This window comes from Xyrauchen texanus, chromosome 3, assembly GCF_025860055.1.
Source record: "Xyrauchen texanus isolate HMW12.3.18 chromosome 3, RBS_HiC_50CHRs, whole genome shotgun sequence".
Lineage (NCBI taxonomy): Eukaryota > Metazoa > Chordata > Actinopteri > Cypriniformes > Catostomidae > Xyrauchen > Xyrauchen texanus.
The window spans coordinates 26000177-26019482 of NC_068278.1; the positions used below are offsets into that span (position 1 = coordinate 26000177).

General features: G+C 36.9%; 1 protein-coding gene across 1 annotated transcript in view; it reads left to right on the top strand.

Annotated features, from left to right (window-relative positions):
* Positions 1–290: 290 nt before the first annotated feature.
* LOC127624427 (transcription factor TFIIIB component B'' homolog) overlaps positions 291–19306 on the top strand; it is a 29049-nt gene continuing 10033 nt past the window's right edge. The window contains exons 1-18 of the mRNA XM_052099249.1: positions 291–538; positions 2342–2906; positions 3040–3143; positions 3342–3398; positions 4140–4253; positions 5722–5852; positions 6070–6164; positions 9138–9192; positions 9319–9438; positions 9550–9795; positions 10690–10893; positions 11193–11369; positions 11475–11550; positions 11649–11826; positions 13063–13136; positions 13238–13500; positions 15673–15779; positions 15870–17289. Coding sequence (XP_051955209.1) covers positions 291–538; positions 2342–2906; positions 3040–3143; positions 3342–3398; positions 4140–4253; positions 5722–5852; positions 6070–6164; positions 9138–9192; positions 9319–9438; positions 9550–9795; positions 10690–10893; positions 11193–11369; positions 11475–11550; positions 11649–11826; positions 13063–13136; positions 13238–13500; positions 15673–15779; positions 15870–17289 — 4234 coding nt within the window. The remainder of the gene's footprint in view (positions 539–2341; positions 2907–3039; positions 3144–3341; positions 3399–4139; positions 4254–5721; positions 5853–6069; positions 6165–9137; positions 9193–9318; positions 9439–9549; positions 9796–10689; positions 10894–11192; positions 11370–11474; positions 11551–11648; positions 11827–13062; positions 13137–13237; positions 13501–15672; positions 15780–15869; positions 17290–19306) is intronic.

Genomic DNA, 19306 nt, shown 5'->3' on the forward strand with positions numbered 1-19306 from the left:
AGCTTAGTTGTCAGCCACGCAAATAACCCCTCAACCAACACCCAGCTGATGAAATCAGTCAGTCAGTCCAATCAATCAGTCAGTCAGTCAGCTACAAGAACACATGACAAAGTTCAAATCTACATGCTTGTCATCATAGTTTGCATGGCTGGGTTTGTGAGAAGGCATGGTTGTAGTTATCACTAATGCAATTTTAATCCGTCACAACAAATGACAGTCTCCTGATATTTTAATTTTGTTTGACACGCCATCTTAAATTGTCTTGATTGTACCACAGTTCAGCAAGGAGGATGCGAAGATCAAGGATCAGTATTAAGCCTAATGTCAGGCCAGGGGGTCGAAGTGTGGCCCCTACAGAAGCGAGCACGGGTTCTCAAGAGCCAACAGCTGTTCACAACACCCAACAAGCACAAATAGGTGAAGAAATAGACAGACCATCAACTGCTCCAAAGTCTCGGCTGGAAGTGATAGAGCCTGCTGTGGCAACAGAAGATAGGAATGTTCCCAGCTCTCCGTCAGAGAAAGCATCAGTTAACACGTAAGCACACCTTGACAGCACCGTATTATACGAACAGGCATTTACACTAACTCTTCATAAACTCATTTAATTAATTGTCAAGTAAAAGATATAAAAGTACTTTCCTTGCACCTTGAAAGCATGAGACAGTTAATCAAATAAATAATCAAGATGAAAATGACAGCTGCTGCAGTTAGCTAATCATGAATCATGTCAATTACATCGTTCAATTTAGATCTATTCCTGTAGTGTCAATATTTTCTATTTGCATTTTTTTTGGTCCATTGTGTGCATGAATGCAATCATCAAATCTGTTTAAATTCATTTGAAAGCATTTGTTTTTATACAAGAAAGAAATTCAGGAACAATTCTCAGCTCATTTTGGATGTGTAGCCTACATAAACAATATGTTTTCTCACACCACATGACCTGAACAATATGTGTCTTTCCATAAAGATGACAAAATATCTGAGATATGATATCCGGTTTATGTTTTTTTTTTTTCATTATAGCAAAATGGCTGCCTGTTGGTTAAACGACATGACTTTGATATGGTGGACAAAAGGGTTTCAAATATAAATCATATTTTAAAACTCAATTGCTTCACTGCTTTTTTTTATTTTTTAAGAAATAATAAAAGATTAATCTGCACGACTCATGCCAACATTTATTTTTTTCATTATTATTATTTTTACTCTCTCTGGACGGTAATACCACATTACATTTTTGACTTTAAGCCCTGGAAAAAAAATTAACTAAAAATGATTTCAACTTTTTATTTGAAATGTAAAATATGCTCATCGTAGAAGAGGTGTATTTAAGTAACTGTATTGTGTGAATTACATTTGATTTAAAGTTTTTTTTTATTTTTATTTTTTTTATAATTCAATAAATCTGGGAGGGAAAAAAAAGTAATGTCATTGACCCATATACTTATAGTATTTTAGTGTCTATTAATTGACACATTACAAGACCAATTATTCAGCACAAATTTATATGATAATTTGTTTATTTTAAGTGCTGCAACTGTTCTGTTAAGCCCTTTTCACCATTTTTTTTATCTCTTTTATTCCTTCAATAGTTCATTTTAAATGGTCCTGCTGTGTGACAAATTAATAATAAAAAAAAATGATGTAGTTTTATAAATATTCCATCTATTCTCTCTTTTTAATATAAGTCCTGTTATAAAAGCTGCATTCACAATAATTATAAAATATATCTTAATTATAAAATGCTGTTTAAAAATGTTTTAGTTGGAGTTTAACAATTCACACCACTGGACAGATGAACAGGTGAATTTACCAAAGTATGTCAACTTCCGCTTAATTGCTGTTTCTTTGTTACTTCATGGTTTCGTCTCATAGACCATGAGTCATCTTCGTTTGTCTTATCATAGTCTTTTAGATTTATCTTGCGCTGTTGCATACTATTGCATTTTGTTGGTGCTGTCTGAGATTTCAGCTTGGTACACTTCTGTCCTTAGCTACCCATTGAATTAATAACATGTACACTTTCTAGTTAGCTGTTTTAATAAGAAACTAAGTGCAAAGGACAGAAATAAGTGAAATGTAGATGAGTTATTATTGCATTTCCTGAAACTTGGTCTGGTGTTTTTGTGAGTCTTATCCAATTAAAAGTAGCTTTACATGAAAAAGAAAATGTGAAAAAAATAAAGTTAACTAAGAATTTTGTGCCAGTGTTTTTAGAGCTGAGTAGACCGATTTTAATACTGTCATTTCATGTTTAATGTAACACAAGGCTAGTAAGGATGAGATGAAAAAGCATCTCAAATTAATTTGTTGTGCTTGTTTTGATCATTTAAAGTAGCGATGGAGTGCCCTCTAGTGTCAGCTTACCTGCAACTACAGCACTTCAGAGGAGGAGCAGGATCTCAGCCACACCAAACCTTGCCAGACCCAAAATCCATTCTGTTGTTCCTCTATCCACCGGAAAGACTGCTTCCCTTCCATCAGTGCCATCCAAGTCTCTCCCTGAGGCCTCCGTCCCAGTTTCTACCAGCAGAGATGATTCTCCAAACACTACATTCTCAGATCCAATCAATTCACAAACCACAGCAACAGCTCACTGCTCCCCATCTTCACCAAGTCTTCCATCCACTTCTGGTTTCCATGAGCCCTCTATCCGTACAAAATCAGTGCCAGAATCTCCATTTACACAGTCTCAACAAGAGACTCCCAAACAAATCAAAACCAAGAATTCTGTGCCCCAAGAAGGTGCCACTCCAGTCTTGCCATATGTGAAGCTGGCACGTTTTGATGGACCAGGCTCCCCCCTGAAGAACTCTGAAATGACCTCAGACAAGCAGCGGGTCTTGAAAGCCCTCAAACTGAAAGAACTCATGAAGCTGGAGAGGAGGAAAGAAAGAATGGTAATGTCAACAGTAAATTAAATGAAAAATAAACCTGTTTGTACTTAATAAATTACACTTATTTAAGCTTCTTGCTACAAATCAACTACAAATCAACATGTATTGTTACATTTTTGTTTTTACCAACTAAAAGGTCGGGAAAAAGAGGCAAAAGCATGAGCATAGCGATGAGGTGGATCTTACAAAAATGACCATAGCTGACTTCATTTATTACCTACCACAGTCAAACCCTTTGAGGTAAATCTAACCTGTTAACCAAGAGATCATGCATCAACACATGATATTTTTTCTCGGCAAGCCTCGATTTGGATAGCTGGAATATTATTGTACTGAAAATAAGTGAACTTTTTTTAAAGATTGGATCACAATATGTGTTTGTCTTTGCATCATAAATGCCTAAAATTGTATTGATTGTTTCTGTATATTAAATGGCAGGTCCTCCCTTTCCACGGAGGAGCTTCAAGAAAAGACAATTGTTCCACCCTCACCCAAGTAAGTGAAATGCTCTCTCTCTCTCTCTCTCTCTCTCTCTCTCTCTCTCTCTCTCTCTCTCTCTCTCTCTCTATACACACACACACACACACACACTCTCTCGCAGTAATGTGTAAAAGTCTTGGGCACATAAGATGTTTCATAAAAACATTTGTCGTAAGATGGTTATTAATATCTTCCACTTTAGTGTATCAGTAGGAAATATACATTTTAAACTCCTGAACATTACTTTTACAAATAGAATAGAACTGAAGAACAGCGAGCTCTGCAACAGATAGAATGGCCCTCACAGAGTCCCCCACTGAACATCGAGTCAGCCTGGGAGAAGAGACAGAAGTAATTGAGACATATCTAAATAGATAGAAGAACTGTTGTGAATTCTCCAAGAAGCTTGGAGCATCCTATTGGTCAACAACCAAGAAAATCTGTCCAGGTGTACCTAGGAGAATTGGTGCTGTTTTGAAAGTAAAGGTGGTCACACCAAAATTATTTAGCTTTTTTTAAGTTTTCTGGACTTTGTATGACATTAATTGATAAATGAAAACTATCCATTGCATTATTTTTGAAGACATCCTCACTATGCAACATTTTTCACAAGTGCCTAAAACTTTTGCACTGTACTGTGTATATATATTAGCTGTCTAATGTATTAGTTTCAGAATGACCTTGCAGTGTTTTTGACTTCTGATTTGGAGTTTTATTGCATTTATGCATGTCTTATTGAGCTATATTGTGTCTCAGGGTGCTGGAAAAGATGGCAGAAACCGATGAGGAAGATGATTATGCTGAAGAAGAGATGCTGGTTCCTAAAGTCAAAGTGGCAGAGGATGGCTCACTCATTCTAGATGACAACAGGTATAGTTTCACTGAAAAATGCCCTGAAGGAATCTATAAACTGTAGTTCCTAATAGGGAAAACTTGCACTAAAATGTTTACCTTTAAATGTTTGAGGGGAGCTCCATTTCTGAAAGTTGAATTGACATGACTTTTCTTTTACCCTTGCTTTCATGGCCGCCCGCCTCTGCCTCTAGATTCAATTAAATTACATTATGATGATGGAATGTAATATGTTTCAAATCTTAAATGCTTTGTGACAAACGTGTCATTTAGTGTCATTTCACATGTATTAATTTTTCATTGACACAAATGTTTCTCAAAGAGTAGCTAAGCACACTGTTGAATCTAATGGCAATTTTAACTTAAAGGAATGTTCTGGGTTCAATATAAGTTAAACTCAATCTGCAGCATTTGTTGCATTACTGATTACCACAAAATCAATTTGACTTGCCCTTTTTTCTTAAAAAAAATAAGAAATAATATGGGTTGCAGTGAGGCACTTAAAATGGAAGTGAATGGGGCCAATACGTGTGGCTATAATCTTGAAACAGTGAGTATTTTACCATTCAAGATGTAAACAATATGTGTGATAACATGATTTTAGTCTAATAAAATCGCTTACTAACTTTTTCTGTGTTAAGTTATAGCCAATGTTACAACTTCATTGCCATGATGATGTAATGTCAACAAACCATAAAACAGCTGTAGAAAAGACTTTTTAAACGACTTTACAGCTAAAAGTAATGCTTGTTTTAACAGGATCCCAGATGTGTATGACGTTCTTTCTCTGCAGAACACAAACAAAGATTTTTAGAAGGATATCTCATTTCTGTAGGTCCATACAATGGTGATCAGGCATTTGAAGCTCTAAAAGGAGATAGCAGAAACATAAACTATCAGACTCCATTGGTTAAATCAATGTCTTTTGAAGCGATCCAGTTGGTTTTGGGTGAAAACAAACCAAAATATACTTTAACTCCTTTTTCACAGTCAGCAGTCTTCTTGGCGATCATGATTTCAAGCTCGATTACTCTTCCTATAGTGCCATCTAGTGCTCTGCACATGTGTCAAGCACTAGGAAGTGTAAACAAGCTTGAAATCACATTTGTGCATAGAGACTGCAATGGGAAGATGTACAGTAATAAAATAATAATATTTTGGTCTGTTCTCACCCAAAACCAGCTGGATCGCTTCAGAAGATATGGATTTAACCAGTGGGTCATATGAATTACTTATATGCTGACTTCATGTCATTTTTGGAGCTTCACCATTCACTTGCATTGTATAAACATACAAAGCTGAGATATTCTTCTAAAAATCATAGTTTGTGTTCTGCAGAAGAAAGAAACAAACACAAACACATCCAGCATGATATTAGGGTGAATAAATGTTGAGAGAATTAAACCTTTTGGATGAAATATTCCTTTAATCTTGTATAATGCATATTTGTTGATAAAAAAAATATTGATTCCTTTGTTCTACTCAGTTTGACAGTGCGTGTTCAGAGAACATCTGATACAGTTGTAGAGAATGCAAAACCACTATTTGAGCAAGGCAATTCTACAACATACTCAAGTTTCAGAAAAAAATGCTGTGTGAAGAACTGGTCTGTCAGAGGTATGTAAACAAACGTTGCATCTGTCAGTATATGATTATTGAGGAACATTTTTCCTCAATCATATAACATTTCAATAAAAAATGTTATACTCTCTCATGTAAAGCATGAAATTAGAAAGATTAAATGACCAACAATGTTTTGTGATTCATTCATTCGATTTTATGTAAAGAAACGCATTAAGATCATCCTCATGGTGTGTGTTTGTGTGCGTTTCAGAGACAGATATGTTCTATCTTGCCATCAGTATGGTGGGAACAGACTTCTCCTTGATTGCTCAGCTATTGCCTCACCGTAGCAGAGCAGAAATAAAGGTACTTGAGTTTTAGGTAAAGGATATAAATTAAACAGTTGACCCTTTGCTAACTTTTTTACCGTTGCTCACTCTGATTTAACTTTCCATAAGAATTAATGCGAGATTGCCATGAACGGAGCTTTTTCGGAGTTGATTCTCTTAAACGGAGTTGATCATACTGATACGTTGGTTGGAATGAAGTTACATTTTTAAGCATACAGTGAGGAAAATAAGTATTTGAACACCCTGCTATTTTGCAAGTTCTCCCACTTAGAAATCATGGAGGGGTCTGAAATTGTCATCGTAGGTGCATGTCCACTGTGAGAAACATAATCTAAAAAAAAAAATCCAGAAATCACAATGTATGATTTTTTAACTATTTATTTGTATGATACAGCTGCAAATAAGTATTTGAACACCTGAGAAAATCAGTGTTAATATTTGGTACAGTAGCCTTTGTTTGCAATTACAGAGGTCAAACGTTTCCTGTAGTTTTTCACCAGGTTTGCACACACTGCAGGAGGGATTTTGGCCCACTCCTCCACACAGATCTTCTCTAGATCAGTCAGGTTTCTGGGCTGTCGCTGAGAAACACGGAGTTTGAGCTCCCTCCAAAGATTCTCTATTGGGTTTAGGTCTGGAGACTGGCTAGGCCACGCCAGAACCTTGATATGCTTCTTACAGAGCCACTCCTTGGTTATCCTGGCTGTGTGCTTCGGGTCATTGTCATGTTGGAAGACCCAGCCTCGACCCATCTTCAATGCTCTAACTGAGGGAAGGAGGTTGTTCCCCAAAATCTCGCAATACATGGCCCCGGTCATCCTCTCCTTAATACAATGCAGTCAGCCCTGTCCCATGTGCAGAAAAACACCCCCAAAGCATGATGCTACCACCCCCATGCTTCACAGTAGGGATGGTGTTCTTGGGATGGTACTCATCATTCTTCTTCCTCCAAACACGGTTAGTGGAATTATGACCAAAATGTTATATTTTGGTCTCATCTGACCACATGACTTTCTCCCATGACTCCTCTGGATCATCCAAATGGTCATTGGCAAACTTAAGACGGGCCTTGACATGTGCTGGTTTAAGCAGGGGTACCTTCCGTGCCATGCATGATTTCAAACCATGACGTCTTAGTGTATTACCAACAGTAAACTTGGAAACGGTGGTCCCAGCTCTTTTCAGGTCATTGACCAGCTCCTCCTGTGTAGTTCTGGGCTGATTTCTCACATTTCTTAGGATCATTGAGACCCCACGAGGTGAGATCTTGCATGGAGCCCCAGTCCGAGGGAGAATGACAGTCATGTTTAGCTTCTTCCATTTTCTAATGATTGCTCCAACAGTGGACCTTTTTTCACCAAGCTGCTTGGCAATTTCCTCGTAGCCCTTTCCAGCCTTCTGGAGGTATACAATTTTGTCTCTAGTGTCTTTGGACAGCTCTTTGGTCTTGGCCATGTTAGTAGTTGGATTCTTACTGATTGTATGGGGTGGACAGGTGTCTTTATGCAGCTAACAACCTCAAACAGGTGCATCTAATTTAGGATAATAAATGGAGTGGAGGTGGACATTTTAAAGGCAGACTAACAGGTCTTTGAGGGTCAGAATTCTAGCTGATAGACAGGTGTTCAAATACTTATTTGCAGCTGTATCATACAAATAAATAGTTAAAAAATCATACATTGTGGAGTTTTCTTTTTAGATTATGTCTCTCACAGTGGACATGCACCTACGATGACAATTTCAGACCCCTCCATGATTTCCAAGTGGGAGAACTTGCAAAATAGCAGGGTGTTCAAATACTTATTTTCCTCACTGTATTTGTCTGACATTTGACTGACATTTTTTCAGTCATTTGACTAACTGTGAAGACACTGAATCATAATCGAGGGAAACGATTAGGCTATCACAGTCACTTGAAAAGAGAAAAGCATAATTTAATGGTAATTAAACACCTGATAACATTAGTTTAAGTGAACAGATCTGCTCATAACATTTCATAACCCATTCACTATGATGGTGTGAACTCCTTATTTACTATCACCTTTGCTAAGACCTGAATCAATACATAAATAAATTAACATTAAGTTATTACCTTTAGGTAGGGCTGGGATTTGTTTTATTTTTATTATTATTAATTAGAATTTACATAAAGACTTTTTTTTTTAAATCGAGGAATCAATGTTTTGCATCATTTTATATTGCAGCACTGCTCAGCACTCTATCCACTGGTGATCGAGTCCAGGGCAAGTGGTCATAGAGAGCTCCGCATGCCCTGGACGTTATTAGCAGAGGTTTATGATTATACATACAAATTGTTTCATTGAGTTCTTTCTAGGTAAACTTGATCATTTCTAGATGTTTATTTCTAGATAGACTTGGTTTAGATAAAAAAAAATAATAAGTATTTTTCAATGTTCTAATTTTGTACTATGATTTCTCAACATTTACACTATGTTGACAATTTCCTGGGTGGTGCAGTTTTGTTTTTTTGTGAAATGAAAACCTATAATGGAAATAATTTGTATTTCTCTAACAGGTTGCCTTGCATTCTAATAAAGATACTTGCTATTTGAATCATGTTGGAGTTAAAATAGAATCGTGGATTGTCCTTAAAGATTTTGTTTTGCCATATCGCCAGCCCTACTCTCTAGGTACCTCGTGTTAGTACTGCAGATGTCCCAGCCAGTTATTTTTTACCCTTTTTACATAATTTCTATAAAATTCCACTTAAAACTGCTCAAACACATGTTGCTCATTGGGAAATGGTGGTCAGAACAATGGTGGACGGCAACAGTTGCTAAGATAAAATGGGTCAAATGCTTTTAATGTGGGGCTTAGCGAAGGGTCAATTTATAGCATGGAAAAATATTCCCTCTTAGTATAACGTCTGTATCTCATATTCAGGGTTATGTCAATAAATATACATTCGATTTTGGAAATGTTGAGAATTTATTTGTGTGCATGTTATTTTTTTTCCCTTTTTGGGCAGAGAAAATTTAGGAGGGAGGATAAAACTAATTCATGGCGAGTGGATCAAGCATTCAGTGAGTCATTTGTACTTTATAGTCACATGCATCCAGGAATCATGTCAGAAATGAAACTTTATTTTTAAAAAAAAAATTTATTATATGTATCTGAACAGTCCTTGCTCTGACATTAAAATTATTTAGGAAAAAAGCGACCCTATGACCAGGAGTTTTTCAGTTTCCTGCTGAAGAGGGTTTTGGCCAAGGACAAAGAAAGAGGCCAATCTATAAAACTGGTCATAAAAAAGGAAAAGAAAGGAAAAGGTAATGCAGCTCCCAAAATTTGTTTATCTTTGTGTTGCAATGGCCTTTTTTTCTTTTCTCACCACACTGTTATGGTATTGGTATTAAATTGTTCACTTTACACTCACCCAGGAAGAAACAAAGACAAAGATCTTGAGGATGAAGACATAATTGATGATAATAATGGTGACGATGATTTGTACTTTGAGGAAAGTGGTTCTCTTGATTTAGAAAAGGAGAATGAGGACAGCAGTAATGTGAAGGTAGCTGATGCACCATTAAAAACCAGCAAAAAGCGAAAACGCACAAGAGAGCCAGAAGTGTCATTGTGCGGAAAAACACGCAAGCCAAGGAAGAATAACAAGAAATCCAAAAAAGGTGATCTGATTTTCACAATTGTTTTTTAATCATAAAAGATATACATTATATGTAAGGGTTTCCAAAACTGGGGGATGCTAATTATCTCTGGGGGGGGGGGGGCGCCTGGCTATTTGTTGACAATTAATGTAATGCACCGAGGCATCCAGTTCCTGTTAAAGGAAAGAAAACAAGATAATATGCAAGTATTGGGTACAGTAACATTTGTGAATATAATTTAGGAATATAATAAGGCTTTCCTGTCAACATCAGTGGTAGATTAGTCTCACTCGCCCTTTCTACTCTTGTCTTCACAACAATACAATGCTTTATGAACTTACTACATATAGGGGTGGATCAAAATATAGATTTTCTGATGCATTGCAATCTTCATTTGAACAATCTCTATATCGATTCTTAAATCCCAAGATCAATCTTTTACTCTTTCACTTACCAGTGATCGTAGAGTACTTAGCAGCGCATTTTAAGAGTAAAAGTTGTTCAAATGGACATTATAATTGAAATATACCCATATGAATCGAAATCCGAATCAGGAAATCTGTATCAATACCCAGCTCTAATTACATATGCTGTTGGCCTGCAGAACAGTCTTCCAATGGCCTACACATTAACATTTGTACATATAACGTGCATGTGTTTTATACAACATTTTACTATTACCTTATGTGTATCACATTTAAAATAGGGGTTTCTTGTGAACAGATTGTAAACTGATATTTTAGATTGTACATGGTTATAATTCACATTTTTCCATACAGTGGACCGTCATTTGTAGTGAAGTATGGTATTTCGAGGTCTTTTCAAAACACCCTTTCAGCCACAAAGTTTCTGAAAATAATGACTTCCTATAGAAATAAGCAAATAGACTATTAAATGTAATGTTTATCATTTTAGGCGAATGCTTGGTTGAAGAAAGTGAGCTTTTAAATGTGGGGGATGATATATTGGAGGGAGACTCTGTGAATGCTGAGAATAAAGATACACCGTGTACGTCCATACCAGCAAAGAAACGCAAACGTTCAAAAAAGGGTGACAAGAAGAGGCAAGAAGAGGAGCCACAAGACAAATGCAAGACAAAGAAGAAAAAGGCACTTAAAGGTTTCTTTGTAGACACTTTGATTAATAATACTTTGCACCTGGTAAAATACTCTAAAATCTCCCAAGCTTTACCAATAGAAGTTAATTTTACATGTAGATATAGGATTACTACCTTTTGTTAGAAGCAATATTGTAGTAATGCGTCTCATACAAATAACTGTTTCAACCAAGTGTAACAACCATATTAGAAAATGTTTGATCATCTTTCACGTTTGTTGTTGTAAAAAAAAAAAGTTTGGATTAGTTGGTAATTATTCATTTTATTCACAATTCCTAAATGGGCTTTGCATATTTTACAGTTCCTACTGATGTTGATAGAGAACCTACTCAAGATGATGGAGAAGGTGATGAGATCAGTGAGGAGCACACATCTGATGTCTCAATCAAGAAGCGCAAACGCTGCAAAAAGTTGAAGGAAAAACATGAACCCACAAAAGGAAAACTAAAAACTAAAAAGACCAAAATGTCTAATGAAGGTTGGGGATTTTTCTCTGTGTATCTTGATGTTCAAACAGAAAGTTCACATTTCTAAGTCAAGTACCTGTTTTGCAAAGTTCATTCGATTTTTATGTTATCCACAGACAGTGTTGAAGTTGAGTTGGTTGCTAAAAGTAGTGAAGTCTCAACAGCGTGTCCCGGTGGTGAAGAGGATCAGGGGTATGCAAAATTGTCTTCCCAAGATCAGAGTACCAGATTTTCTTTAAAGTCTCTCTCCCAGTTCTCTAATTACAAATCTTCTTCAATTGCCTTTTCAGGGAGAAGCTCATTCAAAAGACAGCAGCTCAGGTGGAGATCCCACACAACTCTTCAAAAATTTTGAAGAAGCCCAATTTGGCCACAAGAAAATCCAAAAAGTGCTCTGAGGCAACAATGGAGGTTGAAGACACGACACAAGAGACTCAAGATGAAAACTGCAAAGAGGCTGAGATTGAGGTATAGTATATCTATTATATTATATAAATATGGTACATGTATAACTCAATGAAACTGACATCAAGTAGGGATTTAATTAATTAATTTAAAAAGTCATCACTGGAATATAGGGCTTGGCATCTATATACATCTATACAATCACTGAGAACTTTATTAGGAACACTATGATCCTAATAAAACATCAGACGTAGTCTTCTGCTTTCATAGCCAATAGTACAGATCAGTTATCTGAGGTACCGTAACCTTTCTGTCAGCTAGAACCACTCTGGCCATTCTCCTTTGACCTCTCTCATCAACAAGGCATTTCTGACCGCAGAACTGCTGTTTACTTTTTTTTGTTTTTGGCACAATTCTGAGTAAACTCTAAAGACTGGTGTGTGTGAAAATCCCAGGAGATCCGCAGTTACAGAAATACTCAAACCACCCTATCTAGCACCAGCAATCATGCCACGGTCAAAATCACTGAGATCACACAAAAAATCTCAGCAAAAAAGAAACTTCCTCTCACTTTCAACTGCTTTTATTTTCAGCAAATTTAACATTTAACTTACTAGCCTACCTTCTGTAAGCTGTTAGCTGTTAGATATTCAGTTTATGTATTTGCTTTGAAAAGGGTTGAAAGTATGATATTTTGTTTTGGGTCTCTTCAGAGGAACTCATTTTATGTATGTTTAATGCAAAAGGTAAAGTACAGTAAAACATCTAGCTATAAATAATAAGGGCATGTTTTCCAACGTTTTTTCACTTCATGGAAACAAGGGATAATTATATTTATTTATTTCACCTCAATGTAACAATATAATCAATATAACCTGCATACTGTATATTTTAACAATAACATTTTAACATATGGTAATAGCACTGACTTCCATGAATATTTTTTAGCAATGATTTTTGAATTGATTCGTTCAAGTGGGCAATTTAAACAGATTCACAGAAATTATTTTAACTCACCAACTGTAGTGAGATTTTATTTGCTACTGTAGTTTATATTGTCTATTAAATCTCTCATACTCATGACTTCCCACACAAGGATCATCAAACTACTGTAGTAACACTCTTTAGTAAACTTAATGAATAAAATAATAGATTTTTGCAGTGTTCCATAATTTTATATTTTCAGCAAAATCTTCACAAATATATTGTGCATAATATTCAGAAAATGACATGGCCCTACTGGAATCACAATTAATAAGAATAATCCTTAAACTTTATTCTTTATTTTAATTCTTATAGTACAGAATCGGCAGTCTTGCTGATAAACCGCTCCACAAACAGGCAGTTGTTGTTCTTGAAAGAACACCTCCAAGGTAAGATGGTCCATTCTTTCATTACATTATTGCTACTATTACACAGCGATCACAACAATTAATGCTTAGTGCAAATTGTTATTTTTTTGTTAAACTTACAGGCTAAAAAATGCAGAAAGCTCATCCCAAGGAAAAGACCAGCCACATTCCCCACAGAATCTGCAAGCTTCTCCTGAACGGCAGAAGAGAGCAGAAAAGGTCAAACGTAATCTGAATGCTTCAGAAAGTAAGATCAAGGAGAAAGGAAAAATGGACGAGCATCAGGATGGGTCGGGGTCAGATACATCACCAGAAGAAATGAGTAACACTGCCATGCATTATCAGGTGGCCATCCAAAAATGTGAAGAGATGGAGGCAGATCACAGTACAAAAGAGGTAAAACAAATTGGAGACTGCTCTTACTGCACACATTGCGTTCATATGCAGTTTAGTCAGATATCATCGTGTGAGTTATTGAATACATCTTTAGAGCACGCTAATTTGTCTTGCGCCACTTTTCACCCGTTCTGTTGTGACGACGAACTCGCTGTACTGCACACAACAACAAACCCAGTGCAAGAGATTTGTGAACAAATGACTCTTTTGAACCAGGTCTTTGTCCAGAATCACCCAAAAAGAACTGAGGGTTTGAACCACTGATATATAATATGACGTCATGAGCAATCCAGTTCTATATCAGTGAAGCCACTGCGCTGCCATATTGCTATGCCCAAACATTTCAATGTCCCTACTGACTAAAAGGATATCATGTCATTTCTGCGAGTAAACATTACGTCCTTTTTCTACTTTCTTGAAATCCCGAGCAAGTTACGTATATCTACTGTATATCAAAAAGTATCCACCTCTAACAAAGTTCATCAACGAACAGATCAGCTGAATGTAAACAAGTTCACTGAAACTGAGGTAAGATACAAGCAGATATGTTCAGACTTATTCCTTTGGTGATCGTTGTGCTGCACTGATAGACTAATCACTGGATCAGGTGAATGCTCTGACATCACAATCTGCGTATATCTTTCTCGTAATGAATATTATCAATAACGAGTAAACATGATTGTCACTAGAGGTCGAAATGCAACTGTTATATATATATATATATATATATATATATATATATATATGAGATCAAGCTTTTGACACTTCGGACGATTGAGGGACATGTTCACAACTATTACAAAAGGTGCAAACATTAATTGATTCTCAAGACAACACAGTGCTATATGCATACTATACTAAATATCTGTAATGTAGATTCTGAAGAGCAGTACTAAATAACAAACTTGTACCTCTTATATTTGTATATTTGAAAGGGGTGTGAAGATTTGTGAGACAAAATGGAATGCAAACATTTCTTATCTATATTTACTTTATATTAAACCTCAGATTGATGGGTTATTATCCATCTTCTGCTTTCTATCTAGTTTCTGAACAGCAATCTAAATCGAGCAAATCTGTTATTTGGCGACTGAAAACAGCAATTTGTCTCCTTAATGTTTCAGTTTAGGAGCCAATGGCTCATAAGTCATTTTATTTAGTGTTGAGCACTGGATCTTTGATTATAAACGGAAATCGAAGATGTTTTGTTATATTGTGATGTGTAATATTATTCTACCATTTTTTTTAAAGCTACCTTTATGTTCATAGTTTGAACCGAAATGGACCAATAGAAATATTAAGTTAAAAAAATGTAAGTCTGTTGAAATCACTAATGACCATTTTTTATTTTTTTTATTAGGGTGTTAATCTGTGTGATTTGGAGTTTTTGCCTTCATCTGAAGTACATGGTAGGTTAACTTTAATATTAATGTTTGTGTGGATATCTCATTAATAATATAATTCATAAATGTGTTTTGTTTTTTTACACTTGACTGCATAATTAAAAATTAAGCATTGGTCTATTGAGGTTTATAATATAGTCAAAGAACCAATTTTCTGATCACTGATTTCACGATTCGATTCATAAACTCTCGATTAGATTTTTATGGGTATATTTCCGTTATGTCCATTTTGCTTACATATAAGGATATTAAGAGACATTATTCATTGATCATCTTTGGACACCCATTACATTGAACGAGTCAAACCAAACTGTTGGACACATTATAAGTATGCTGAACTTCACTATATTAATTTTTTTTGTTGCAAAGTGAATTTTGGTCTCAAATGTGAGTGATTTACTTGCGTTGTAAAGAGTTGCATATAGTAAAAGATCGATCTTGAGATTTAAGAACCAATATCGAGATGATGATCACGATGCCTTTGGAAATCAATCATTATTAATCAAGTAGTCCTAACTACTAGTGCACAACAAGACTGCCTTTTACTCAATATTAGGTTGGCTATTCTTCCCACCAACAAAAAACCTATTAGACAAATTAGACATTTTTGGTGACATGAAGAATTTTTCACCCATTTTCCATGCTGCTTATTAATGCAAGTGGATGATATTATCAAGAGTCTGTTTCTGAACTCCTTGTCTAATCACAAACACGGAATGTCAGACTGCTTATGTTTTTGATGTTGGGGTCACCTCAAGGTCGGACACTCCTGAAAAAGCTGGTTGTGTTGGTGTCTCATGAAGAAGTGGAACACTACCTCAGGGTCCAATCTCAGCCTGATGCAACATCCGCTAAAGTTGACTCTGTCAGTATAAGTAGAGATCATTACGGGAGTGTACAATTAAAATAGTAAGGAAGCTCAGTATTTGGCAATAAATGTTCATTTGATTTCCAGGTGGAAGAACAAGCAGATGGTCCTGAGGAGAAGGGCTCTTCCAGTGTTACTCTAAAGGAGAGGGACTCTCAAGATCGAAAGGAGAAGGATTCTGACAGTGCCTCAGTTCAAGATCCAGAGGAGAAAGATTCTGACAGTGCCTCAGTTCAAGATCCAGAGGAGAAGGATTCTGAATGTGCCTCAGTTCAAGATCCAGAGGAGAAGGATTCTGACAGTGCCTCAGTTCAAGATCCAGAGGAGAAGGATTCTGAATGTGCCTCAGTTCAAGATCCAGAGGAGAAGGATTCTGACAGTGCCTCAGTTCAAGATCCAGAGAAGGATTCTGAATGTGCCTCAGTTCAAGATCCAGAGGAGAAGGATTCTGAATGTGCCTCAGTTCAAGATCCAGAGGAGAAGGATTCTGACAGTGCCTCAGTTCAAGATCCAGAGGAGAAGGATTCTGAATGTGCCTCAGTTCAAGATCCAGAGGAGAAGGATTCTGAATGTGCCTCAGTTCAAGATCCAGAGGAGAAGGATTCTGACAGTGCCTCAGTTCAAGATCCAGAGGAGAAGGATTCTGACAGTGCCTCAGTTCAAGATCCAGAGGAGAAGGATTCTGACAGTGCCTCAGTTCAAGAGCCAGAGGAGAAGGATTCTGAATGTGCCTCAGTTCAAGATCCAGAGGAGAAGGATTCTGACAGTGCCTCAGTTCAAGATCCAGAGGAGAAGGATTCTGACAGTGCCTCAGTTCAAGATCCAGAGGAGAAGGATTCTGAATGTGCCTCAGTTCAAGATCCAGAGGAGAAGGATTCTGACAGTGCCTCAGTTCAAGATCCAGAGGAGAAGGATTCTGAATGTGCCTCAGTTCAAGATCCAGAGGAGAAGGATTCTGACAGTGCCTCAGTTCAAGATCCAGAGAAGGATTCTGAATGTGCCTCAGTTCAAGATCCAGAGGAGAAGGATTCTGAATGTGCCTCAGTTCAAGATCCAGAGGAGAAGGATTCTGACAGTGCCTCAGTTCAAGATCCAGAGGAGAAGGATTCTGAATGTGCCTCAGTTCAAGATCCAGAGGAGAAGGATTCTGAATGTGCCTCAGTTCAAGATCCAGAGGAGAAGGATTCTGACAGTGCCTCAGTTCAAGATCCAGAGGAGAAGGATTCTGACAGTGCCTCAGTTCAAGATCCAGAGGAGAAGGATTCTGACAGTGCCTCAGTTCAAGAGCCAGAGGAGAAGGATTCTGAATGTGCCTCAGTTCAAGATCCAGAGGAGAAGGATTCTGACAGTGCCTCAGTTCAAGATCCAGAGGAGAAGGATTCTGAATGTGCCTCAGTTCAAGATCCAGAGGAGAAGGATTCTGACAGTGCCTCAGTTCAAGATCCAGAGGAGAAGGATTCTGACAGTGCCTCAGTTTCTGACCAACAGTGTAATGCCCAAAATAAGAGTAAGTTCTCTCAATCTGAGCCTGGCAGGACAGACTGTCCACAAAATTCTGCACATACAGATAACAGAGTCTATATCTAAACCTCACTTTCTCTAAAGCACTTAAAGGGTTAGTTCACCCAAAAATGCCAATTTTGTCATCATTTGCTCACCCTCATGTTCCAAACCTGTATGACATTCAAAAGGTGATGTTATGCAGAATGTTACCCTCAGTCACCATTAGGGTTGGGCAAATAAATAGTGAATATGAATATTGCTGATGATTTAAAATTATGCAATATTGCAATTTGATTTTAATGTGCTTATTATTTGGCCTTTAAGTTTCATAAAGAGCATCAGTAGACTCATTTAAAAGTCCTTCAAGGCTGCACAATTTATTGGAATGGCAATATGGGCTCTTAGGCTCATCATTTTAGTGCTATTAGAGCAGTTCACATGCAGACTGTGAAGTACTCTTGAGACTCTATAGGACACTTTTTCGATAAAAATGGACTATGGGAGTGCAGTGTATGGATCTGCCAGGAAGTCATATATTAAAATGTTGGACACAGTACATCATAAGGGAATGAGACTTGCTCTAGGAGCATTTAGGACCTCTCCAATCCAAAGCTTTTATACGTTGTTTATTTTGAACACTATTGTCTTTGCCATGAATATAGCCATTGCTGCTGGTATGGCATCAAAAATATAAATAAATGAAGAGCAGTTCACATTGTGAAAGCAAAGTACTACAGGTTCAAGCACTTCCAAACATTAGAAATTAATCACTGAAATAATCATGACTTATCTGTCAATTATACACTGATCAGCCACAACATTAAAACCACCTGCCTAATATTGTGTAGCTCTCCCTCGTACTTTCAGACAGCACCAACCAGCATCTCAGAATAGCGTTCTGAGATGCAATTCTTTTCACCACAATTGTACAGAGAGGTTATTACTCAAGTACGAAACCTGGGTGTCCAGTTTGACAGTCAGCTGAAATTTTACAAACATATTAATGCTGTCGTAGGTTCCAGTTTCTTTCAGCTACGTCTACTCCGTAAAGTTAAACCTTTTTTGTCTGAGAAAACATTGGAGATAGCAGTTCATGCGTTCATCATGTCTCGTCTGGACCACTGTAATTCTCTCTATTGTGGAATTTCCAAATCACTCATTGCTCGACTTCAATTAGTTCAGAATGCAGCAGCAAAATTTCTAAAAGGAGGTCGGAAGTTTGATCATGTTACCCCCATTTTAAAATCACTTCACTGTCTGCCGGTTCAAGCTAGAATTGATTATAAATGTTATTGTTTACAAATCACTACACAACCAAGCTCCCAGTTACTTGTTTGATTTATTACATCCTTACCATCCACCTAGAAGTCTGACATCCTGTGATCAGTATCTCCTCGATGTCCCACGCTCGAGGCTAAAGTGTAGAGGAGGGAGAGCCTTTTCTGTTGTGGGTCCTATTTTATGGAATAGTTTGCCACCTTCATTATCTGTTTTTAAATATTCTCTTAAAACTCCTCTCTTTTCACTGGCTTTTAATAGTATGTAATGTCCTTTAAATTGTTGTGTGTTTATATAATTTTGTATTGTACAGCACTTTGGTCAGCCAAAGTGTTTTTAAATGTGCTATATAAATAAAAAACTCCTTGAACTGGCTATTCTCTGTTGACCTCTCCCATCAACAAGGCATTTCCATCCACAGAGCTGCCCCTCACTGGATATTTTTTTATTTTTGGCACCATTTGTTGAGTTAATTATAGAGACTGTTGTGCGTGAAAATCCCAGGAGATCAGTAGTTAAAGAAATTCTCAAACCAGCCTATCTGGCACCAACAATCATGCATGCGATTTATATAATCGGCCAATTGTGTGGCAGCAGTGCAGTGCATAAAATCATGCAGATATGGGTCAGGAGCTTCATTTAATGTTCACATCAACAATCAAAATGGGGGAGAAAATTTGATCTCAGCAATTAGGGCCGTGGCATGATTGTTGGTGAAAAATATTGGGATATACATTTTTAAC